The 25,300-nt window shown below is 36.5% G+C and overlaps 7 protein-coding genes across 8 annotated transcripts; 5 read left to right on the plus strand and 2 right to left on the minus strand.

The window, feature by feature from the left end:
• Positions 1 to 3,820: 3,820 nt before the first annotated feature.
• Positions 3,821 to 4,593, minus strand: LOC103843176 (serine carboxypeptidase-like 50). The gene is made up of 2 exons (XM_033278554.1): positions 3,921 to 4,593; positions 3,821 to 3,852 (listed from the first exon to the last, which is right to left on the minus strand). The coding sequence occupies exons 1-2, from the start codon at positions 4,591 to 4,593 to the stop codon at positions 3,821 to 3,823; spliced, it is 705 nt and encodes a 234-aa protein (XP_033134445.1).
• A 1,327-nt stretch (positions 4,594 to 5,920) lies between these two features.
• Positions 5,921 to 7,662, plus strand: LOC103842927. Of its 2 annotated transcripts, XM_018654241.2 has the most exons (5): positions 5,921 to 6,098; positions 6,667 to 6,758; positions 6,866 to 6,947; positions 7,045 to 7,161; positions 7,368 to 7,662. In XM_018654241.2, the coding sequence occupies exons 1-5, from the start codon at positions 6,066 to 6,068 to the stop codon at positions 7,416 to 7,418; spliced, it is 375 nt and encodes a 124-aa protein (XP_018509757.1). In that variant the 5' UTR covers positions 5,921 to 6,065; the 3' UTR covers positions 7,419 to 7,662. The 2 variants fall into 2 exon arrangements, with proteins under 2 accessions (XP_018509757.1, XP_009117858.1); XM_009119610.3 differs by lacking the exon at positions 5,921 to 6,098 and having other exon boundaries at positions 6,248 to 6,758.
• A 483-nt stretch (positions 7,663 to 8,145) lies between these two features.
• Positions 8,146 to 9,073, plus strand: LOC103842928 (10 kDa chaperonin, mitochondrial). The gene is made up of 3 exons (XM_009119611.3): positions 8,146 to 8,404; positions 8,496 to 8,635; positions 8,858 to 9,073. The coding sequence occupies exons 1-3, from the start codon at positions 8,300 to 8,302 to the stop codon at positions 8,907 to 8,909; spliced, it is 297 nt and encodes a 98-aa protein (XP_009117859.1). The 5' UTR covers positions 8,146 to 8,299; the 3' UTR covers positions 8,910 to 9,073.
• Positions 9,074 to 9,377: 304 nt separating this feature from the next.
• On the plus strand, positions 9,378 to 12,231 carry LOC103842929 (O-fucosyltransferase 4). The gene is made up of 10 exons (XM_009119612.3): positions 9,378 to 9,746; positions 9,880 to 9,949; positions 10,066 to 10,133; positions 10,226 to 10,314; positions 10,397 to 10,594; positions 10,690 to 10,894; positions 10,974 to 11,141; positions 11,278 to 11,445; positions 11,526 to 11,716; positions 11,813 to 12,231. Exons 1-10 carry the CDS (start codon positions 9,378 to 9,380, stop codon positions 11,961 to 11,963), a joined length of 1,677 nt encoding a protein of 558 aa, XP_009117860.1. The 3' UTR covers positions 11,964 to 12,231.
• A 609-nt stretch (positions 12,232 to 12,840) lies between these two features.
• Positions 12,841 to 15,796, minus strand: LOC103843178 (WUSCHEL-related homeobox 6). Its single transcript, XM_033278555.1, has 2 exons — positions 13,918 to 15,796; positions 12,841 to 13,513 (listed from the first exon to the last, which is right to left on the minus strand). Exons 1-2 carry the CDS (start codon positions 14,292 to 14,294, stop codon positions 13,141 to 13,143), a joined length of 750 nt encoding a protein of 249 aa, XP_033134446.1. The 5' UTR covers positions 14,295 to 15,796; the 3' UTR covers positions 12,841 to 13,140.
• On the plus strand, positions 14,971 to 17,591 carry LOC103843179 (short-chain dehydrogenase reductase 3b-like). The gene is made up of 2 exons (XM_033278556.1): positions 14,971 to 15,022; positions 15,801 to 17,591. Exons 1-2 carry the CDS (start codon positions 14,971 to 14,973, stop codon positions 16,559 to 16,561), a joined length of 813 nt encoding a protein of 270 aa, XP_033134447.1. The 3' UTR covers positions 16,562 to 17,591.
• A 552-nt stretch (positions 17,592 to 18,143) lies between these two features.
• Positions 18,144 to 19,659, plus strand: LOC103842930 (MLP-like protein 328). The gene is made up of 3 exons (XM_009119613.3): positions 18,144 to 18,486; positions 18,576 to 18,810; positions 19,420 to 19,659. Exons 1-3 carry the CDS (start codon positions 18,204 to 18,206, stop codon positions 19,502 to 19,504), a joined length of 603 nt encoding a protein of 200 aa, XP_009117861.2. The 5' UTR covers positions 18,144 to 18,203; the 3' UTR covers positions 19,505 to 19,659.
• The last annotated feature ends 5,641 nt before the right edge of the window (positions 19,660 to 25,300 follow it).

Raw genomic sequence — 25,300 nt, forward strand, 5'->3', positions numbered from 1 at the left:
TTCCTATGAACCCACAGACAACCGAGAACATTCATTTCAGGAGTATGAGGTACTAGAGACCAAGTTTTAGTTGCTACGCAGTTACCAAATTCTTCAGTCATAGCGTTGTTCCAGCCTGGATGACTAAGAGCTTCTGAAAGAGTCTTAGGTGTTGGGAAAGCTGCTTTCTGAGTAAGAAGAGCATAGCGAGGATTAGGCTTTACTATACCAGCTTTAGAACGAGTGATCATATGATGAAGAGGCTGAGCCGAAGAGAGAACTGTCTGAACCGGAGATGATACTGACCGTGCTTGTGAAGGAGCAACGCTGTTGCCTATAGAAACAGGATCTAAGCCTGACGTACACCCAGTACGATGCTCTTCACAAGACGTAGTAGCAACTGGGGGTTGAGAACCGGAGACTTGTGGCTGAGGCCTTGAAGGCAGAGAAGGAAAATCTTCAGGAGTGAAAATGCTAGAGCTAGTAGATCCAACAGTCGACTCGACAGGACTAGGAACATTGATTAGTCTAACAGGATGAGGCTGAGAGAGAACATGACGCTCAACCACATGTTCCTTCTGAGGTCTTTGGACAAAGCTATCTTGCCAAGCTGTCAGCAAGATTGATTTGGAGACAGGATGGAGATGAGAGTATATCGCAGCAAAAGGAAAAGATGTTTCATCAAATAGGACATGTCTAGTGATATAAACTCTGCCTGTGGTAGGGAGAAGACATCTGTAACCTTTAAACTTCTCATTGTAACCCAAGAACACACATTTGAGTGATCTAGGATCGAGTTTGTTAGAAGCATACTCGCGAAGCATAGGGAAGCAAGCGCAGCCAAAGACACGAAGAGAGCGATAATCAGGCCGTCTATGATGAAGCAGCTCGAAGGGACTCTTGGACTCAGCTAAAGCTGTATGAGGCAGCAGGTTGCTGAGAAAATTGGCTGTGAAGAAGGCTTCTACCCAATACTTTTGAGGGACCTTGCCATGGAACATGAGAGCAAGACCAAGCTCTGTGATCTGACGGTGCTTTCTTTCTGCCAGCCCATTCTGTTGCGGGGTATGAGGGCAGGAGATTTGTTGCTGAATGCCATGTGTTTCCAAGTGTTTCAGAAACTTCAGACTCACAAATTCACCACCACCATCACATTGAAAAATGCTTAATTTCGTTTGACAGAGATTTTGAACAAGAGCTTGGAACTTTAAGAAAATATCAAAGAAGTCTGATTTGTTTCTTAAAGGATAAAACCAACAAAAGCGTGTGTAGTGATCAATGAAGACTACATAATAACGAAATCCTTGGATAGAAGCCACAGGAGAAGGACCCCAAAGATCACAATGAACCTTTTCCAAAGGCCTAGTAGCTACAAAACTAGAATCAAAAAAAGGTAATCTAGAGCTCTTTCCAAGATGGCATGCTTCACAGACTTTCTTGGAGCTTTTATTGATGAAGATAGCCTTATTTGCTGAGAGCTGTTGCAGGATAGAAGGATTAGGATGCCCAAGTCTCTGATGCCATACTTCATCACTCGCACTGATCTGTCTGTTGGAGAAGAAGACCCGAGGAGTGGAAGACCGCAAGGAGTAGAGACCGTTAGTGTGAGGGCCCTGAAGAAGAAGCCTCTTTGTTGCCTTTTCATATATGTGCACATTATCACAGTCAAAATCAACAGAGCAGGGATAATCTGAAGTTAACTTCGAAACTGATAGAAGAGACTTAGCTATCTTAGGACATACTAAGACATCAGAGACAGGAATCGTACCTGACGTGGAGGCCAAGCTAGTTGAGCCAGTGTGCGTGATTGGGAGAAACTCTCCGTTCCCTACCATCACTGAGTCAGAGCCATTGTAAACCTGAGCCTGTTGGAGGTGATGCGGAGAGTTTGTGACATGAGAGGAAGCACCAGAGTCCGGGAACCACTCATGCCCAGTAACATCCGTGATACGAAGCGCAGTGAGAGCAGCAGGAAGATCATCCAACTGATAGCTGTTATCAAAGCGGTGCCAGCAGCGTAAGGCGTTATGACCAAGTTTTCCACAAATCTGACAAAGAGGTCTGTTCTCTGAAGCTGACGAGGTAAAAGACCCTGAGGGAGAACTGACGTGTTGGTGAAAGCCTCTGCCCTGAGTAGAGTAAGACCCACGACCACGACCTTGTCCTCTTCCTCTGGAACGAGAGTTCTGACCTCGACCACGCTGCGAGTAGAAAGCAAGATGAGGAGAGACGTCAGGCTGAGTTATGTAGCTCTGAAGTCTGTCGTCAAAGCTTGTCAGACGAGGAATGACATCTTCAAACGTAGGAGTGGGATCTGCATCCATAGAGCTTTCGATGGTAGTCTTTATGGGCTCATAGTCTCTGCCAAGGCCGTGAAGAGCAGCAAAGACCTTCATACGTTCAGGAACTGGACTACCGATGGATGACAGTTGAGAACAGACAGACTTTATTTCCTGAAGATACTCTGCCATAGGCTTGGTCGTCTTGAGAATCGTCTGGAGTTTCCGCTGAAGCTCAAACAACCGAGAAGATGTAGAGCGATTGTAGTAACGAGCTAGAGAAACCCAGACTTCATGAGATGTTTGACAATCCACAACAAGACTGAGAATATCTTCTGAGAAAGAACCCAAAAGCCACGACTTTACAACCTGGTCCGTTTGAAACCATTTGGTAGAGTCGGGGTTTGGTGTCTGAGTAGCAGATCCGTCGATTCCGGTGACGGTGAGCGTAGCAGCGGGTTGCGGTGACTGACCAGTGACATAACCGAGAAGACCTTGACCGTTAAGAAAAGCTTCAAACTGAGATTTCCACAGAATGTAGTTCTTCTCAGTCAAGGTGACAGTGACGCTGTTTGTGATGCGGAGCGAAGGAGGATGATAAACTTCGAGGTTGTGAGCTTCCATGGCTCTGATACCATAAAAGAACCCAAAACAACACACACAAGATGATAAAGTTTCAATCTTTATTCATGAAATCCATGGGGGACTAAGCTGTTACAATGCAAGCTTATTTATACTAAGTCATGAAAGCCCTAAGCAGAGACAGATGGCATCATCAGGAATCAGCTTCTGCATCAAGGGCTGAAAATGAATTCGACAGCTTTACATTGAACGCTTGAGCCGTACTGGTTTTGGTCTGAGTTTTGTCGTCACTCTTGCTTTTGGAAACGGTAACCTTTAGTGACCGTTGATCTTGAGACTGTGAGCTGGAGGCTGTGTTGTCATGCTTTGATTGGAGACTACCACACGGTTTGTCTTCTTCAAACACCTTAGCTTTGCCTTTCTCTTCAAGTGTAAGTCTCACTTTGGCGGGAGACTTAACTGAAGTTTGAACTTGAGCTTTGGTTAAGCTAAGTTTGCTAATAGAGTTAACAGCTTTGTCTGTCGGAACAAGATGCCCTGCTCCCGAAACCGCCACCTGCGTCAAATTCCCCCACCTCTGTACATAACCCGCGAGATCACCTTCCCCGTCCTTCCACACGCTCCTCTCCGCCTTCAAGAACGCACCCAACCCCGACCACTTCATAGTCTTCACCCACTCCTCCACCGAAACGACGCCGTCTCTAAGATCTAACATACCTAGGTACAACAACACGTGGGTTCTCTCCAACGCGTACTCCACCATGAACTTCACGCTCTTCATCACGTCTCCACGTAAAGCCTCGTCCACGTCATCGCTGCATTCCTCAAAACGCACCGTTTCGCTCGCTCCCAAAACCTTTTTCGCCTCTCTAAGGTTCATGAGATCCACCACGAGGTCCGTCCTGTACGGGATCATCCGCGCTTGGTTGTAGAGCGTCGCGAGGCCCGTCATGTTGCGGAGCAGCGTCAGCAGCTCGGTTCTAGCTTCCGTTGCTTCGCGCCATTTCTGAGCCTTCGCGAGAGCTACGGATGTCTCTTGAGCTTTCTCTAGTGACTCTCTCTGTTTCGCGTTGACTAAACCTGAGTAGTAGGCGTTGACCGCGTGGGTCCGGATCTGGATCACCGGGTCGGTTAGCCCGTTTCCGATGGCAAGGCCCATTAGATTCACCTTCCCGTTGGGTTTTTCTTTAAGGATGTAGTATCCGATGGCGGGAACGTATTTTCCTGCGTAGCTCTCGCCGGTTATGTAAACCGGCCGGTTTTCAAAACCCGGGTTCTGCTCGATGAACTCCGTTAGAGCTGCGTAGAGGTGCTCTGCCACCTGTTTTTGATTTCTTGGTATGTCTTGTTTCGAAGCGGCGATGCTGAACCCGGTTCCGATGGGGTTATCCAAGAAAAGTAGACCGAAGAGGCGGTTCCAGGCGCCAGGGTTGGGTTCGAGATTGGTGGCGTTTGAAAGCACGCGCCAAGGGCCGAGCTCGTAGAAGTTGCCGATCATTGAAGAGCAGCCTGGCCCACCTTGGAGCCAGACGAGGAGGGGAGTGTCGTTGGGAAGAGGAGTGGTTGGCTTTTGGGCTTCGTAGAAGGCGTAGAACATGGAGGAGCCGGGGGCGGGTTTGACCGGAAGGTAACCGGATTTAGTAGGGAGAGCTTCATCTGGAAACAGTGGAGGAGGTAGAGAGTCGACGGAGATGGAAAGGAGGAGAGTGGACAGCAAAAAGAAGAGTGTAGGGACGTGCTTCATTATCGCCATTCGCCACTACCTCGTGGCTTTACGTAAAGATCGTTTTGTATCATTTGACTGCGTAACATACTTTTGTGTTTTGTCTCCTAACCAATGTAACGTGGCTAGCATTAGCAACACTACTTTTGGTTTTAAAGCTCTTTTCAGTAAAAAAACACTACTTTTGGTTTTATTAATCAACTAATTGCATAAACATAAATAAATCATTACATCATTATAATTTAGGGATGCTTTTATTCGTATTCTGCAAATTGTATTGGTTTTAATAATCAAGATGTGGTTTAGTGGTTACCAACCTAATTGATTCTTTCAAAAAATAGAAAAACCTAAGAGAAAAAGACTAGGATAGCACCAAACCAAGTTTTTGTTTTCAAAGTAGCACTCAAGACTCAAAGTCACAAAAATAGGTTTTATTAAACAGGTAAATATACACTTATATCACTTGGTTTAATTAATCTAAACCTTAGGATTTAGAGTTGAGGGGTAAGATTTTGGAATGAGAAAAAGACCAAAATAGCACTAAATCAAGTTTTTGTTCCCAAACTAGCATTCAAGGCCAAAAGTCACAAAAATAGCACTCAAGGAGTGGGGTTTAGGGTTTAGAATTTAGGGTTTAGAGTTTAGGTTTTAGGGTTTAGAGTTGAGAAGTGAGGTTTTGGAGATAAGATTTCAAATTTTGAAAAATAAAAAAATTTAAATTTTTCAAAAGATAAAATGCTATTTTGGTCATTTTAGTTTTTTGCTATTTTTGTGATACAAGCTTAGAAAGGTGTTATTTTGGAGATTTGCCCTTTTTGAATTAGAGTTTAAAATTTTATAAAAAATAAATACTAAAATAAAAAATAAAAATTTTAAAAACAGTTTCAAAAAGTATTTTTAAATTATAAAAAGAAAATTTGAAAAAAATGAAAAACAAATTCGAAAAAAAAATTTCAAAAAAAAAATTATAAAAATTTCGAATCTGAAAACATATAATCTGAAACTATAAAAAAATTTATTTTTTTTATTTTTATTTTATTTATTTTTGTTTATTTATTTAATTTTAAACCAAGGATATTAGGGATATTTTACCCTTTAATGAATGTCATTTTTGTGACTTTCTCCTTCTAATGCTATTTTTGAGACATAAACTTCAAAATGTGCTATTATTGACAATTGCCCAAAACCTAATTGCACAAACGTAAATTAATCAATACATAATTTTATCATAGGGATCCTTTTCATAGTTTCAGACTGCAAATTGTATTAGCCCAAGAAAAACAAATCTCAGTTCGGCCCACTAGAAGGTGGACAATATAGGGCCTTATTGAAGTATTAATCATTTGATTCCTATTGCATATTTCGCCGGAGGTTCTTAATTGTCGGAAGACGTGCTTATGTTTGGGTAAAGTGATCACAAGGTGTTCGATATAATACCCGAGAGAGTTTCCACAGGTGTTTCTGATTTTTTTTCTCAGTTTGAGTGAGCTGGATCTTCCAGGATGAAGACGATGATCTTGGATGTTTGCAATGAGATTATAAACATAAATAAATCATTACATTATTATAGTTTAGAGATGCTTTTATTCTTATACTGCAAATTGTAGTGGTTTTAATAATCAAGATGTGATCATTACATAATTGTAATTTAGGGAGGCCTTTATTCTCATACTGCAAATTGTATTGGTTTTAATAATCAAGATGTGGTTTAGTGGTTACCAACCTAATTGATTCTTTCAAAAAAAAAAAAAAAACTATTTGCACAAACAAAAATTAATCAATACATAATTTTATATTAGGGATGCTTTTCATAGTTTTATACTGCAAATTGTATTAGCCCAATAAATAAAATGTCTCAGCTCGGCCCAAAAGAAGCTGGACAATACACGGCCTTATTGATGTTCTAACCATTTGCTTTTCCCATTGCATATTTCGCGAGAGGTTCTTAATTGTCGGAAGACGTGCTTATGTTTGGGTAAAGTGATCACAAGGTGTTCGATATAATACCTGAGAGAGTTTCCACAGGTGTTTCTGATTTTTACTCAGTTTGAGTGAGCTGGATCTTCCACGATGAAGACGATGATCTTGGATGTTTGCAATGAGATTATAAAGATCCAGAAGCTAAGACGGGCTGTCTCTTACGCTGGATTCTACTGCTTCACTGCAGCCCTCACATTCTTCTACACAAACAACACGTAATACATCCTTCAAAATCTAGCTTTGAATCTCAGTTTCCTTCATTTGTTTGTTCTTCCCTAGCTTTGTTTACCTTCTTCTCTCACGGATTTGAATGTTTTTGTAGAACAAGAGCAGGATTCTCCAGGGGAGATCAGTTTTATGCATCTTACCCTGCCGGGACCGAACTTCTGACTGACACAGCTAAGGTTGGCACATATACTATTTGATTGTCCTTTAGAGTTGTTTTGTTCTCTGTACTACATATTGGTTTGGAACTGATGAAACGGGTTTTGGTATTAAAAGCTGTACAAAGCGGCGCTTGGGAATTGCTATGAATCTGAGGATTGGGGTCCTGTCGAATTCTGCATAATGGCTAAGCATTTTGAGCGCCAGGGAAAGTCTCCATACGTTTACCACTCTGTAAGTTTCCTTCAATCTCTCTCTGTGATCTTAAATTTAGTTTCTTAACACATAGTCACTAGATACTGTGTGATTTGAAGGTCAGTTTCTGTAAATACTAGGGACTTTCTGGTGTGCCATATGTTGATAGAAATGTTTGTTCGAATCATGTGGGTTAGGTCTTGAATACAAAACCAAGTGTTGAGTTCTTTTGTTTGTAAATGCAGCAATACATGGCTCACCTTCTTTCTCAAGGCCAACTTGATGGGAGTGGCTAAAGCACAACTCCTTTTTTTCAGATGTGTACCTAATTTTGTTATTGCAAAATCAAACTCGGGTGTCTGGAACTCTGTCCTTCACTCTTTTTCCTCATTTGTACCGGAATATAAGAACTTGTTTTGAGATGTAAGCCCACAATGTAATAAACACATAAGATGAGACCTTGATATGGTGTACAAATCAAGTAAACACTTCGATAGGTTTAGCGAGCCGTGATAAATAAAACTAGGCTAATAACCCTCTTTTGAACTTATTAGTCACAAACTAAATCTTACAATTCATCCAGTTGAATCACATCATGGAAGGGTTTAAACTTTTAGTGCATTGTATACATCATACATGCCTAATTTATTTAGCCGTTTGATCACATAAGGGTCAGGCTTGAGCTACTGTCCAACCAACCCCATGATTATTGAGTAGGCCTCTTTTCTGTTCACCTCCCCCTCATGATATCATCATCTTGCAACATTTTGTGCTTCTGATTCTTTGCAATTATACTAGTGTATAGATCCGCATATAAATGGATTGAGCAAAAGGACCAGACCAAGAAGGGCTTTCTTGAAGACTTGTTCAGTCCGCTTGCTTGTCGAGTCAATTACCAGTCGTTACCAATGGGATTCTACATCATTACTAAACTTTCTTTAGAAAATATTAAAACTGACAAAAGTCTATAAATGGGCCAGGCCCATTAAATAGTTACCAATATATTCTAGGGCCTAATACATGCGAATCAAACCTAAACCCTCGGCCTTTTAACGTCCCTCTAAACCCTACGACCTAGAACATTCCGTCTCCCATCTTGTTCCCCAAATTAAAAACTCAGAAAACCCTAGAATTCACACTCACACCCACCACCACCACCACCGAGAGAGAGGGAGAAATGATGAAGCGTCTGGTCCCAACGTTCAACCGCATCCTGGTGAAGAGAGTCATCCAGCCTGCCAAAACCGAGAGCGGCATCCTCCTCCCAGAGAAATCCTCCTCTGTAAGTCCCCGCTTATTTGTTCTTTTCTGATCTGGCCTTCGAAAAGGGGTCTTCTAGAACGATTATGAGCTTTTTCCCGGATGGTTTACAGCTGAACTCAGGCAAGGTGATAGCAGTGGGGCCTGGATCGAGGGATAAGGATGGGAAATTGATTCCGGTCTCTGTCAAGGAAGGCGACACCGTTCTTCTTCCCGAGTACGGTGGTACTCAGGTCAAGCTCGGCGACAATGAGTAAGTCAAACCAAGCTTTCTTCTTGATCTTACCTTCCTTTTTAGCAATGTTAGAATTTAGAAAATGTCAAAAGGATCTTAGTGAACAAACTCTTTATCAGTGGAATAGAATAGCAATTTCAACACCATAGTGAATCATGTGCAAGACATTTTGATGTTGAAAAGTGGATAAATTGGATTGAAAGTAAGTAATGTTTGTTTGTTTGTTGGTGATGGACGTAGGTACCATCTCTTCCGGGATGAGGACGTCTTGGGAACCTTGCACGAGGACTGAGTTACTACAACTACGAGCCTTCTTGTTGGCGTTTGTGTTATGGATGAAAAGAAATTCATATTTCTCCTTTTTTTATATGTTGGGTTTGGACTTTGTTGATTATCATTGATATTTACCTTAATAAATCTTAAAACTGATTCCAATCTTTGTGCTTATTCCGATAATCTGCTGACCAAATAAGTTTTATCATTTGAAAAGTGGTTCGTCTTTGCGTATTCAGATATCTTCTTCTAATTGTGGATCATTGCCTCTTCTAATCATATTAATGACCATAAACGTACGTAAACGGGTGCATTCAATTCGAATTAAACAAGAAATAGATTCAAAGAGGTAACTTATAAAAAACACAGAAGGAGTGTACAATAAACATACAGATAAAACTCTCCGATAACTTCACCGGTGTTAATCTGCGGAATGCAAACAATGCAATATCCTCACGGCGTAACGCCCTAACGGAGGAGGGAAACAATGATTCCCCAGGTGGAGAGAGATCCGTCTATTCAAATTCGTCTCCCGGAAAGCGGCTGCTCTACTCCATCTCCGCCTGCTTCGCCTCTTCTCTGCCGGAGCCGTTCAAAATCCTCCGTACAGCCGAATCGGACTCTCCCTCACCGCGTCTCTTGGTTCCTCTTATCGCTTCTTCTCCGTCGTCAGGGGATTCTACTAGTCGCTCCTCTCATCTACATCTTCTGTATGCTGTTTCACATGCGCACGGCGTCGTTTGATCCCGGTCCCTTCATCAACCGCCGCCCCGCGCCTGGATCCGTTTACAGAAGCCCGCAGGTTTACGCTAAGCTGCAAGCGGCGATGGTTGCTGATAACGCCACGGCTGATGCGGTGAGGTTTGCCTCCGTTGTATCCACATTGTTTGATTCTGTTATTCATATCTCAATGTGGGAAGGTTGGATGTTTTCTTGGTTGATTCGGTGCTTGTGAGCTGAATCATTCTATGAACTGTATTCATTCTTAGATATCAACAATTTGGAAACGTTCGTATAAAGGTGTGGAGTGGAAGCCATGCGTCAACAAGTCTAGTGGAGGTATATCACATTGCTTTCGTTGTTATTGTCCTATGCAATAAGTTAATAGCAATGAAGCTCTGCATGAAGACAATAATCACTGAGTTTTTTTGTTTGTTTCTTGTTGAGAATTGTAGTTTTGCCTGAGTCAAATGGTTTCATATTCATTGAGGCAAATGGAGGTTTGAACCAGCAGCGAACTTCGGTGGGGGTTTTCTATCTTTTCATCTTACTGTAAACTTGATTTGTTTTACTTTACCTTTCTTGCCTTAAAGTTGTTGACTTGTCTCTGCTTAGATATGCAATGCGGTTGCTGTGGCAGGCTACCTTAATGCGACTCTTGTGATTCCCAACTTTCACTATCACAGCATATGGAAAGATCCGAGGTTTTTGTGATCTTGTCTTGGTGCTGTAAATTCAGCAAAGCCGTCCCCTTTTCTACTTTCTGACAGGGTGCTTTTCGTGCAGTAAATTTGGGGATATCTATGATGAGGAATACTTTGTCACTACCTTAGCAAATGATGTGCGGGTAGTCGATACAGTTCCTGAGTACTTAATGGAGCGTTTTGACTATAACTTGACCAAAGTGTACAACTTCAGAGTTAAAGCATGGGCACCCACTCACTATTACCGGGACTCTGTCCTGCCAAAGCTACTTGAAGAAAAGTGAGTCACACTCTGTTCTGAACTTATAAAAGGATAATTGATTCTGTTTTAGGACACTTGATTTTTGAAGTATTTGTTGTCTTTCCATGCGACAGGGTCATAAGAATATCCCCATTTGCAAATAGACTTTCGTTTGATGCTCCGAGACCTGTCCAGAGATTTCGATGTTTGGCCAATAATGTCGCTTTGCGGTTTGCAAAACCCATATTGACCCTAGGAAAAACACTGGTGAATAAAATGAAAGAGCTTAGTGCAAACAACGCCGGGAAGTACGTTTCTGTGCATCTTCGTTTTGAAGAGGTTTGTTACCTGTAAGGAGAAATGCTTCATTATATCATGGCTGTACACATACTGAATAAACAGATCTGTGTGTTTGCAGGATATGGTAGCTTTCTCTTGTTGTGTATTTGATGGCGGCAACCAAGAAAAACAAGACATGATTGCGGCGAGAGAACGGGGGTGGAAAGGGAAATTCACAAAACCTGGCCGCGTGATACGACCCGGAGCTATCAGGCTCAATGGGAAATGCCCTTTAACTCCTTTAGAGGTAAGCATAAACATTATCTTCGTATTACATTCATCCAACTGGAGTAATCAGAGTAGTTGTGCAAAGTGCAAACTCTTGTGAGCAATGATGTGAGTAGAGTAGCTTGTTCCTGTTGGCTTCCTTGTACTCCTATCAGGTGGGTTTGATGCTTAGAGGAATGGGATTCAACAAAAGCACATATATATACCTGGCCTCTGGGCCGATATATGGTGCAAATAGAACTATGGCTCCACTACTGGAGATGTTCCCGAATCTACAGACGAAGGAGATGCTTGCTTCTGAGGAAGAACTTGCTCCTTTTAAGGTATGCTTCTGGTTTCCATGATCTTCCATTTTTTGCTTATCCACGTGATGAATCAATCACTTCTGACTTTTTGCGTTCAGAACTTCTCCTCGAGAATGGCTGCACTAGATTACACAGTGTGTCTCCACAGTGAAGTATTTGTGACAACACAAGGAGGAAACTTCCCTCATTTCCTCATGGGGCATCGGAGGTACCTGTTTGGAGGACATTCAAAGACGATTCGGCCTGACAAGAGAAAGTTAGCCGTACTCTTTGACAATCCCAAGTTGGGGTAACGATGCTTTACCTCTTACACCTAAATACATATGCTTTATGGTTTGTAGTTCCTGGTTGGTCTCTCAATGGTTGTTTCTGAATTCACCGGCAGATGGAGAAGTTTTAAACATCAAATGCTAAACATGAGGTCTCATAGCGACTCCAAGGGATTTAAGCTGAAACGAGCTAGTGACTCCATTTACATATTCCCTTGCCCTGACTGTATGTGCCGCAAGAACAAAACCACGGCAACCACCACATGACCACATTGTTGCCAGAGATTATGGAATCTGGTACATTATTTAATTCATTGTATTGGTAAATTCTTTTAGTTTGCTACATCCAAACAGAGCGATAGAGAGAGGGGGGCCTCCTAAGAATTCTCCATGGGTGAGATTTTTTTTTGACAAGTTGAAGTTGATGTATCTAAATGAGTTAGGGTAGAAGAAACCTGTCCAAAAAGTTTTGTACATTAACTGACGGGTTCCTTGTTTTTTCCTCTTATAAATTCTTTGAATGAGCTTTTAAATTCTTCTCACTGTAGATTCTTATGGTTCTTCCAAGTGAATGTGGTGTTTCTGTAAAGTCTGACTAGTGTCCATTTGCGTCGCTGCTTTTCAAGGTTCACTTTCTTTCTAGACACTGATCCCTTGTTGTTTGAGAATGTCTTACTATCGAATTCGATTCTGTATTCAGATATAGCTTTGGACATAACAATATAACTTTGCGAAGTCAGTGTACTTTGAGAATCACTTACGCTTTCATTTGAAACACTTTTAAGTGATGAAATCCACTACTTTCTCCAAAAATTTATTTCACTGGATATCACATAATAGCTTTCTAAGCACATTTACATATATGGCTTTGTATAAATTTGGTGAATACTTTTGTATTCTACTCACCTGTTCAAAATCTCTTGCTTCTATGGACAGGAAAGAGGTAGTGGACAAGCCCTAAAGATCCTCTATTTAAGATAAAACTGATAAATTTTCATATATACATCTAGAAATGCCTCTAATTGGTTTTGTTAATTCAGTGCGAAAATTTATAGTGCTATCTAATTCCAATGTCATCTCCATATCACTCTCTTTCTGATACACTCACAGATAAACTGCATAAAAAGAAGAAAAAGACAGCCTGTTGAACAAGAAACCCACATTTAATAACTCTAACACCACAGATTTAAAACTTATATAAATTCCTTACACAGACAACGAAACATCGAAGCTTTAAGACACAGTCTCAGCTCCAAACCTTAAAATGCTCCAAGCTTCACATTCGGGTTATAATACACCCAACATTTACTACACTACACGTCTCCATCTACAGCCTCTTTTCTCTCTCACACACTTCCCTTCAGACACATTACTTAACCCTTTTTCACACAAAGCTACAAAACCTTCATTAAATAAATCCAACCGACCCACATGGGTTTTGGCTTCAGTTCATCAGAGGCATGAACTCGTAATAATAACAGTAGTTGCAGTACAACTGGTTTGGTTTTGTGTTCTTCTCTTCAAAATCGATTGTCTCTTGGTTCTCTATAACCGGAAAGAGATCGAGCGTTCGGCTTTTCCTTGTTTCTTCTTCTTCTTCTTCATCATCATTCAGCTTGTACTGCTGCTCTTCTTCTTGACTTGGTTTAGAAGCAGTTATCAGATGGTAGTTAAAGTCTGAAGTGTTGCTTGGATGTATCTGATTTTGGGAAGTTGTTTCCTTTTCTTCCTCTAACCCCCTCTTATATTCTTCCCGCTTCCCATCATCAATAGAGTTTTTCTGATGAGATAAAACAGCAAATAAAGTTCGGTATATACTGAGGTTATTTCATCAACTTGGAATAAAGAGACCGAATGTTTATGAGAAAGTGATACTTTTTTTCGTTATTGTTCCCAACATAACATGATAGAAATCTTTCCATGCTATGTCTGACTATTTTTCCACACATGTGTATATTGACATTAAACATAAATGCAGACGTTTGTATATGTAAATTATAACATTTCTATGCAACTAACAGAACTAAAATAGATGAGTAAATTACCGGTGGATGTGTGGGTGAAGGAGATAAACAAGTCCTTGTGTGAATAACTCGATGATCACCTCTCCTTCTCGAGACTAATTATTGATATAGGATGGAATTAATAGTTAAACACTTACTCAATAACCCTCGTGTTTAAATTAATGTCTGATGGAACTCAAATAGGTTGAAACTGAGATTAATTACCTGATGATGAATCCTTGTTTGCCGTATCTACAATGACGTTGTCCTTGCGTAGAGTTTCTTCATGAACGTTACTAATAGTAGTAACTCCTTGTTGATCACCACGGCGTCGTTTCAGCCTCTCCCTTGACTTATGGTTTTGGAACCAGTAGAAAACGTTCTTTCCTTCAATTCTCCCATACTTTTGGAGCTTAGATGCAATCTCTTGGATCTGTTGTGTCGTCGGCGTCCGAGTTCCGCTGCTGTAAACCTCCTCAAGCACCATCGTCTGCTCAGGTGTCGGATTCCACCGTGAATGCATGTATTTTTCCCTCTCTTTGGGTTCTCCGGCGGATTCGGTTATGATCTGCTCATCATTTCTGATGTCGTTCATGTTGCCTGAAACGTATTAATCCAAGCAAATCATATATCATTTACACATTGATAAAAATAGTTTATAGACAGAAAAGCATTATCTAGTAGACCCAAAGTGTACATAAATATATATATATGAGTTAGGGTTTTTTTTAGTACAGTGATGAGCAAGAGAGTGAGAAGTTAGATCTTTGTTGTAGCCCAAGCTCTAACTTTCCACGCTAATTTTTTAGGGAAGAAAATAAAATCTTCTTTGGCTATGGTCCTATGGAATGATGAAAGGTTATTCAATGTATCGTTTTGCTACTATATATATATATATATATATACTAACAAGCTTTTGTTTCCCTTTTTTCTTCAGTTTCAATTTAATGTCAGTGTGTTATATGAATTATGAATATAAGAGAAATACATATAATTCATATTTATGACTGAAAAGTATTTATAACCATGTTTTTAGCAAAGCTGTCCAAATTTTTATTTTTATTTTTGTTACAAAGATTCGGGTGCATTACTGTCATTGAAGCAGTCTACAGGATTTACTGTCTTGACAATAATAAAACTTAAAAATAAGAGTTTAAAATGGTGCAAATTGGCCATGTGGACATGATCTATACATCAAATCATGTATAAATTGGATTCCATAGCTGATATAAATGTTACATTCATCCTTTCGAGTTTGAAGTGCCTCAACAATGTCGTCGGGACGCAGGTATGTTCTTCATCTCTTGCATCACCATTATGTCTGTAAATCTGTAATATAGAGATAGAGTTAGTCATATATATATATATGTGATTTAATTGTTGGTTAATAATATGTAGCAGGTTGGGGGGAAAAATTGTAGGCTGCAACTGGAATGCTAAATTTTGGAATAGAATTGTTTGGAATGCATCATTCCACAGAATTACAAAAAATATTTACCAGTTACATGGAAAACCTTTTGAAATCAATTCCACATATTCCAAAAATGGAATAAAACTTAAAAACAAATCCTTTGGCTGTAACTGGTAACTCATTTTAGGAATGAATGGAATAAATGGAATTGGAATTAATGGAATAAAATAGAATGGAATAGAGATAATTTGAGGAATTAATGGAATGATATATGTATTTATTTTTTAATTATATTTAAGTTAATCCATTCCATGCATTCCTTTCATTCCTCTAACTTTTTTATTATGAATGGTTTTTAACGTGATTCACAAATTTTTTCAGTTATCCCACAGGAATTAATGGAATCAATTTTTTAATTTTTTCCACTTAACTGGTAACTTTTTTCTGGAATGCTCATGAATGACTAATTCCACATGATTCCATTCATAAAAAATGCAATCCAGTTACAGCCTTTGTAAAATCTTTTCCATTTGTTCCAGATCAAAAATGATCGTGAATGTGTGGGATGATTGGAATTCCAATTCCAAAACAAATTTCAGTTTTTATTCCATTTTGTTTATCATTCCAATTTTTCCCATTCCACATATAATTATTCCTTTTATTCCATGTATTCCTATTAGGAATAACCAGTTACAGCCGTAGTAATAACAGGCGGAGCGAGCGGGATAGGCGCCGAAGCAGCGAGGCTGTTCACGGAACACGGCGCTCGAGTGGTGATCACGGACGTGAAAGATGAACTCGGTCGAAACGTTGCCGTTTCGATTGGAGAAGACAAAGTCAGCTACGTCCACTGTGATGTCCGAAAGGAGACTGAAGTCGAAAGCGCCGTTAAGTTCGCGGTCGAGAAACACGGCAGGATCGACGTTATATTCAGCAATGCCGGCGTACCAGAGCCGCTGCTAGACATCCGCGACCTCAACCTCGAGGCGTTCGACAGAGTCATGGCCGTTAACGTCCGTGGCGCGGCGGCGTTTATAAAGCACGTGGCACGTGCCATGGTGGAGAAAAAGACTCGTGGGTCAATAGTGTGCACCACAAGCGTCGCGTCGGTGATCGCGGGGACGGTGGTGCCGCACGGGTACACTGCGTCGAAACATGCACTCGTGGGTTTGATTAGATCAGCCGCCGGTGACTTGGGAAAACATGGGATCAGAGTCAACGGAGTTGCGCCGTTTGGGGTGGCGACGCCGTTGGTGTGCGAGGGTTACAAGATCAAGATGGAGGCGAGTGAGTTAGAGGAGATCTTTAGCGAAACAGCGAATCTCAAGGGCATTGTGCTCAAGGCTCGACATGTTGCGGAGGCTGCACTGTTTCTCGCCTCTGATGACTCTGCTTACGTTAGTGGACATAACCTCCTTGTCGACGGTGGATTCAGCGTCGTAAAGAATTAAACCATCCTGGTCTTGGGCTTAACACAGACTAAACCGGAAGTTATCATCAGAATTTTGAGTTATTTTTTTTTGTTCTTTTAAATAAATGAAAACTTCCATCTCTGTCGAAAAAAAAAAGAGAAAACTTCCATCTCAATTTTTGAAGTTGTTTATTGTTTTGTTCTTTTAACTAAATGAAATTAACCTTTATCTCAAGTTTTAAAGTTTGCTTATTGTTTTGTTCTTTTAATTAAAATGTATCAACTTTCTCAGCTAAGTGCAACCTTTTTAGTTATTATAACCTTTCATCTTGTTGTTTTGTTATTTTAATTAAAACATTTTGAATGAATGAACATTAAAAATAAGATTCAAATAAATGGAATAAACAAAATTATATAGTAAAAACATGAAATTTCATTCCATGTCATTCATGAACTTTTTAATAATGAATTCATTTTATTTTATTCATGAACTTTTTTAATAACAAATTCACTTTATTTCATTCATGAACTTTTTTAATTATAAATGTTGTATAATTACATTTTATTTTGTTTCATATATCCTACAAAAATCTTTGAAATGAAATATGTTTTTTATTCCATTCAAATAGTAAAAAAAATAAAATATAGTGGGATAAGTTATTCTATACAATTTTATACTTAAAATTTGTAATCCAGTTGCACCTTAAATTAAGTTATCAATCATAAAGTCTCTGGACATCAATTGCAACCTTTTCAATTAACCTTGATCTCATCTGTAAATTTTAATATTTGTCTCCATGTTTAATTACTTTCACATCTTCTTGCTCCGTTTTACTGACCTTTTCTTGATTCCATAATTCATTTCAGTATAGTTGCCTCACGACTAGCAAGTATACGTTTATTTCCTTTTATCATAATGTTGTTGCATATCCAACATTTATTTATGTGTATGGTTGACTGATTGTTCGTATATTTGAATGTCTGTCATATTGGAGAAAAATGTCAATCAGGCCACCACGATCTGATTTGAGCCAAAACTTGCTTAAAAATATTTGCCGAACGAAGTAGTCCAAAAGTATACATGAATTTACCCCATATAACGAGGTAATTGAATTTCCTTATTTAGTTTTTCTTATAATTTAAAAAAAAATCAAAATCTTGTGAGAAGTCATTTACTTTGTCATAGTTTATATATTGAATACAATTTAATACTGTTGTTTTAGAATTATTAATTAATTGACTAATTTATAATGTATATAACTAATTTTAACAACTTTCTTAACATTTGCACCCCAAAAAAAAAACTTTTAAGAACTTGAAAACAATAGATAACACAAAATTACGCAAGGTAAAAGGTGGCAAAGAATCTATAGTAAGTAGTGGAGATGATGACACATAGACCACACGCGTGTATCCACAATGACGTTGAGAATCATTAAAAACCGTCGAAGTTCCACCTGCTTTTCTTGTTCTCATTCTCCCAGTTTTCTTCCCTTAAAGTTCGAACGTTTACATTTGTTTTTGTAGTAACGTATAAAATTTATAGCTAAAAGACAAACAAATACCTTATCAATTATATCGAACATTTTGTGATAAATTACATTTTTAATTTTTATATGTATATTTGGTTATTAAGAAATTAAAGTTGTATATCTGGTTTCTTGTAACGTTGTGACGAGTTTATGTATATAAACGAAAGGACGATACTTTCTTTTGTGCATCAACCAAAACAATTGACATACACACACTTCCAAGGAAGAATAATCAAAAGCTTCATCATGGCGATGTCAGGAACATACGTGACAGAAGTTCCTCTTAAAGGGTCGGCGAAGAATCACTACAGGAGGTGGAGGAGCGAAAACCACCTCTTCCCGGACGCCGTCGGCCATCACATCCAAGGTGTCAAGGTCCACGAAGGAGACTGGGACTCCCACGGTGCCATCAAGTCCTGGAACTATACATGCGGTCCACACTTTGCCTTTTTCTCTATATATGTAACTGTCTAGCTAGCTAGGGTTTCTGTTAAAGCTAGTATCGTGTGTGTATTTATTAAGATGGGAAGCAAGAGGTTTTCAAGGAGAAGAGAGAGTTTGACGACGACAAGATGGCAGTGACGTTTAGAGGGCTTGAGGGTCACGTGATGGAGCAGCTTAAGGTGTATGACGTCATCTTCCAGTTCATCCCCAAGGCTAAGCAAGGCTGCATCTGCAAAATCACTATGATGTGGGAAAAGCGCTACGAAGACTCTCCAGAGCCCATCAACTACATGCAGGGGCGGAGCTACATTAGGTAAGTAGGGGGCAGTTGCCCCCTATAAAATTTTAAAATTTCATTTAAATGCTTAGGAAAAAATTGATTGCCCCAGTTGAAAAATATTTATTGCCCCCCCCCTCCCAGCAAAATCAGCTCGCAAAGTTTAATATAAAGTTTCCATTATTTCTGTTTTGTTAACATTATTATGTTGCCTTATTTAATTTGAACATTAAACCATTATTTCCATTTTTATATAATGAAAATGATTTTCTTTCTTCAAGAACAGTTTGCTTGATAGTTTTACTGAACAGAAAATTAATATATATTTATCTAATAAGTAAATTACTCAATGACAATAAAAATACAATATTTTTATTTTAGTGATTATCTGTTTATTTAATGAGTGAAAAATCTTCTTAAAAAAATTTCTTTATGATTTTGTTATTTTCATCATTTTGAAGTACCATAAATTTTAAGGAAGACATTTTAAATTATAATCAATACTTTTTTAAAAAAAAAATTGTTTTATAAACTATATTCTATAATGAATTTATATAGTTGACAAAATGAATTTATTAAATAATTAATATTTAATAATAATTTTATTTATAATTATTATTTGCCCCCGGTAAATTTTTATTCTAGCTCCGCCACTGACTACATGAAGTTCGTCACCAACATGGCTGCTGACATGGACGACCACATTCTCAAGGACCAGACGAAGGTTTAAATGTGTGTCTTTCTTGTGTTTGGCTTGCACATAATCATCCGCCTAGCTCCTTTTCTCTTGTACTTATAATAATGGCCGGCGGTCTTGTATGCTTGTGTATTATCTGTCTTACTCTCACGTGGTAAACCTTAAATCCTATCAGATCCCTTTTCTTATATATATCATTTATATATATCATCTGTCTTTTAAGATTCTATATTGTTATGGCTTTCCAAATATTTTGTTTTTTTTTGCATAACTTACCAAAAGTAAACAAAGAGAAAATCCACGCTTAACTTTTGTCACAAGCAAATGAAAGTCGGTTTCTCTCTTTTTAGAGAGAGAGAGTTTTTCTTTCGATTTCTTTTTCTTCTTATCTCTTTAAAATCTTTCAGAAGAAAAGATTTCGCCGACTGTTTTTGGTTTTCCATTTCCAGATCTTTCTGGTTATGGCTCCCGTTAGTTCGGGCTTTGATTCCGGGAAGTAACGGTTCCTTCAACGTTATCTTCGCCGGCTTTTGTCTCCGCGAAGAGATGTTCCCGTTAAATCTCTTCGCCGGCTCCTCCCCGGGTTTTTTCCCGGTTCAGTTTGATTGCCGCTTTAGCCCTTCCATGTTCCATCGACTCTTGATTTAATCCTTCGAAGATCGAAGTTCTTTTAGATCGATTGTACACGGTGGCTTATTTCCCGAAGCGGTGGTCCGGTTGCGTCTTGGGTCTTTTGTAAGATCACTTTGTTGGTCTTTCACTGATCCTTCTCCGCGGTGGCGGAGCTCCGACGTGACTCTTCCGGTGGAGGTGGTGGTGCTTCGTCTTGACGCGTATCATAGAGTCGTTCGTCGCTCTGACACGTGGTGGCAAGTGTCGCCGACCTTCCTCAACGGTTTCTCTCTATTGGGCTGTAGGCCCATGGTGTTTTGTAAATGCGGCCCGTTTGTTGGGCTTTCTGTTTTTCTTTGTGTTGGGCTGATTCCCTTGTTGGGCTCTGTCCCGTTTTAATAAAATTTCCAGTTGACAAGAAAAAAAAAAAAAAAACAAAGAGAAAATCCCATATATTTGTGACCAGTCTCAGTCAAGATGATTAACTACAAGTCTACAAGTTAAATATAAAATGTTTGCAATTTTTTAGCTATTTAATTGAAATATGAGAATAAAAAGATTATTTATAACTAAACCCATAAAAAATGTAAATACTAAAAAGAACAGAACGCTAATTAGTAATTAAGTATTAAAATAACATAAGATGTACAATTTAAAACCCTATAAACTAATAATGTTGAGACTATGATATTTTATTAATTTGTGATAAGTTTCTTTAGATTTCTATATTTTATTTTATTTTCTGCAAAATAAGAAAATAGCTATTTTAAAATTTATATATTAACTACATTTTATAAATTTAATTGACATATTGTTTTGTTATATTACTTAGTTTATCTGAGGCATGTATTATAAAAATTTAGATGAGTTTTAGATTTAATTTAAATATTTGAAGAATTAGAAAAATAGAGATATATTTTATTATTAATATAAAATAAACTATACAATATTTTGTTTGTACTTATACAATTGCAATATATATTATTAAATTATGATTTTAACGAGACTAATATTTACATGCTGTTTTAAGAAAAATATTATTATTGATCTGTATCATGCCAGTTCAATTCAAAACCACCTGCAAAATTTATCAATTATAACGTTTATTAATATATTGAGTATATATTTATATAGTTTTTACTGTATAAGAAAGAAGAATATTCACAATCTAACGATGCATAATGTCAGCCAAAATATATATATTAGTTAACGAATCTCCATCATTGCAAGTTAAACGCGGCCAACTTTATCATCTATTGTTTAACTTTTTAGAGCATTTCCGAAGAAAATTATATATCTTTAAATATATAGTTTTTTGCTCTCCAAAAAGAAACTTCTAAAACTTCAAATTTAGAATTTAAGGAAAGAAACTTTATATTCAAATTTAGATTTTCACTACTCAAAACTCCAAAATTGTAGTTTCATCTTTTTATTTGCATTTTGGTCCTTATAATTAATTACACATAATATTTTTGATTCTTAAATATTTTTTCTTTTATCATTTTAACCTTTAAAACTTTTGTATATCATAAATATTTTAAATTTAATTTATAAATTCAAATTTTACACAGAAAATTAAATATAATTTTTAAAATACGATTTATAATATTCTAAAACTAAAATTAGACAATAAGAATATTACAAAAGAAACTTAATAAAAAACATTTTAAAACGATACATGAAGACATAATTATTGCAGAAATTTAAATATTACAACAATACTAATAGTTTTGTAAATTTTCTCTCGAACCTCTAAAATATTGTCTAAACAAATTTTATATAACCGAAAATGGAGCATTACGAAAATAATTAATATGATATTTTTCTTGTACTTCATAGAATTATATTAGTTATGAAAAATATAAGGAGCATAGCGTAAATTAAAAATAATTTTGAAGTTAATTTGAAGTTTTGTTTTTGGAGTAGAACAACTTGAAACTTCAAAGTTTCGTAAATTCTAAAATAGATAATCTTTTTGGAGATGCTCTTAATTTGTGAACATTTTAAAATCAGAATTAAAAATAGGCAAGACGCAAGATACATGTTCCCAAATCAGAATTTCTTAGATGCATATGTTCATTTGGCTAATTGTCAATTTTAAATGGTTTATACTTAAAATAAATAAATAAAACCAAATAATTTTGTAATATTGTTGTTAAAGTAATATCATTTTGGGACAAACAAATCATTATGATCGAGTATCATACCGTTGAGGGTATCAGTATGAACATATAAACCAAAAACTGAAAATCGAACAAAAATAAATTAATATGAAACCGAATTGATGCTCACGATTAGTTGAGCAATTGCTAGATTTCTAAAATAAACAAAGAACTAAAACCAAATTAGAACTTAAGCAAAAATAAAATGGTAATCTAAATCTAAAATACAATTTATTTATTTTAGAATATTAGTTTGATTTATTTTTAAAATTTCCAAATATTCTAAAATACTACTTATAACCCGAATTACTAAAAATTAAAAACAAATTATCTAGATATTTTAATCTGAAATAATTATAATTATCTGAATTATCTGAAATAACCTAATTACCTGATATTTTGTCTGAAATATCTAAACTAATATGAATTACCTAATATTCAATCAAAAACAAAATTAATCGAATTTTCCAAAATCATCCAAAAAATCAGAATCAAATTAGACCAAAAAACTATAGATTGGCCGGTTCTCGATATAGTTATCCAAAACCAACGAAAAACTAAAATAATCAAACCAAAATTTATTAAATAATCAAACAATTTATATATCTCGAAAACCAAAAAAAAAAATCAAACCAAAAACCGAATGTCCTCTCCTAGTTGACTGTAGAATATTCCTAAGTCAAGCTTGATTAATTTATTGCTCATCTCTTTTCCAGGTTGTGTTAATGACGTGATAGTAACTTCGAACATATACCAAAATACAGATCACCTGTTTGATTAGTGTGGTTGCTGCCAAAAATAAAAGAAAAAGACAAGTGTGGTCCAAACTTAAGTTGGGCTTTCGAACTTATGGCAGTGCCCGGTACAGAACTGATTTGAAAATTCATCCTTAAATTTGGCGGCTCAATACTTAACCAAAAACAAACTTCTTCCTTTTTTTGTAAAAGGGCAAAACAAACTTCTTACATAGAGATGGTGGATCTTACTGATTTCAAGTTTTGCCATTCTTGAATCTTTGTACGTATATCTACTAATACATCAACAAAATAAAATTTTCGTTATGCAACGTTGTTTGGTTTGGTTTGGTTTGTTTATTTTCCACATAACGGATCGGAACCTTAATATGGTCTGAAATGCTAAGGACGACTTCATCAGCATTCTCCCACCCAGTCAACACGCTGTTATTGATTACCGATAGACAAAAAAAACAAGTGGCTGGTGAACTAGCATGTACCATACGGATACGATGCATGTTTTATCACGATACACACAAACGATGGACTAAGAGATGATTGATACAAATAGCCACGTAATTATCAGAGATGATTGATACAAATAGCCACGTAATTATCTGATTGAAACACTTAATTCGTTTTCGTGTGAGTAATTAATTTAACTTGTCTACTTTAAATTTCATCATGCGTTTATTGCCCACACATGACTCTTGTTAAAGTTGTGAGTGTTCTACGCAGCTTCAGTTCTCTCTACAACAATAAAATCAAACCAATTAAATTTTGGTCAACTTCTTAAATCTTACAGCCAAATCTAAATTTTATTTTATTTCATGGTTTTTGGAAAGCAAATTCTCTAAAGAACTAGTTCAAGTGCTTTTGGAAATATTATTCATCTTTCCTATGATAATACATTTTTGATATATATACAATATATATCTAACTAATTCAAATATAATAAAATATTTATTTACATATGTACTCCATTAAAATATAACAAATTCTATATAATGAATGTAAATCTGTCTATACATATACATAAATATGGTATATAAATATAAATCTAGCTATACTATTATTTGTGAAGTGATTTTTTGCCTCTCATGTCTCCCTTTTAAAAGTTAAAGCGGTTAATGTCATTGATATACTTAATGAATTATTATATTTATTTATACTGTAGTTGATCATAAATTAATGAATTAGTTATAATAAAAGTTGTCAAAAGGAAAAAAATTGTCAAAATAAAAAGAAGAAATATATATGATAATAATGTTTTGTTTGATATTACCAAATGGTGTTTGATATTATCTGATGATATTATAAAAAAATAATTGAAATAGTAAGATAAGTCTCTGTAATATTTATCGACTAAATAAAAGAAATATTATTATTAATTTATTATTTATCTTTTAAGTTTTTTCAAAGTTATCATCAACCTTTATTTTATTTTTTCTTAATTTTAATAACTTTTTACTATTTTTAATTTTTTTGTAGATATTTGTAGTTTTATACATATTGGTGGTTTAGTGAAGTAATTTACAGAGCTTGTGAGGGTTTACAAGACACAGGTCTACATACTCTATTTTGTTGCATGTTTGATATGTGATTTTTCTCATATTTTATTGATTTCAGTGCTGTCTAAGAAGACAGAAATGAAAAGGAAAAAGAAAAAAGGAAAAAATGATTGGAAAAAATGAAAATGAATAAGAATATAAAAATAATTAATTATGATGATGATCTTTGTATTTATAATGTATATATAAGTATTCAAAATTTAGAACTATTAACTATGAATCCGAAAGCCGTGAAAATTACAATAGTATTAATTTAAAATCACATCTCTAAAAACATTTTTATTGGAAGTTTCACCTGATCTTTTGGACAAATTATTTAAATAAAAATCTAATTAAATATTATTTAGTATTGGTTTATGTATCTCAAATTGAGAAAGTTATATTAACTATTTAATAACTAGGTATTTTTCCCGCATATGCGGACATAATCTTCTTACAAATACTTATTAATTTTTTTTATTAACTTAATCTTTTTCCAAAAGTTTAAATCAAACATATCAAATTATTTATAGAGAAAAAGACTAAGATAGCACCAAACCAAGTTTTTGTTCCCAAAATAGCACTCAAGGTTCAAAGTCACAAAAATAGGTTTCATTAAAGAGGTAATGTACACTTATACCCCTAGGGTTAATTAATCCAAACCTTAGGGTTTAGAGTTAAGGGGTGGAGTTTTGGAATTAGGGTTTAAAATTTTATAAATAAAAAATAATAAAATAAAAAATAAAAATTTTAAAAACAGTTTCAAAAAGT

Source organism: Brassica rapa, chromosome A09 (assembly GCF_000309985.2).
Source record: "Brassica rapa cultivar Chiifu-401-42 chromosome A09, CAAS_Brap_v3.01, whole genome shotgun sequence".
Classification (NCBI taxonomy): Eukaryota; Viridiplantae; Streptophyta; class Magnoliopsida; order Brassicales; family Brassicaceae; genus Brassica; species Brassica rapa.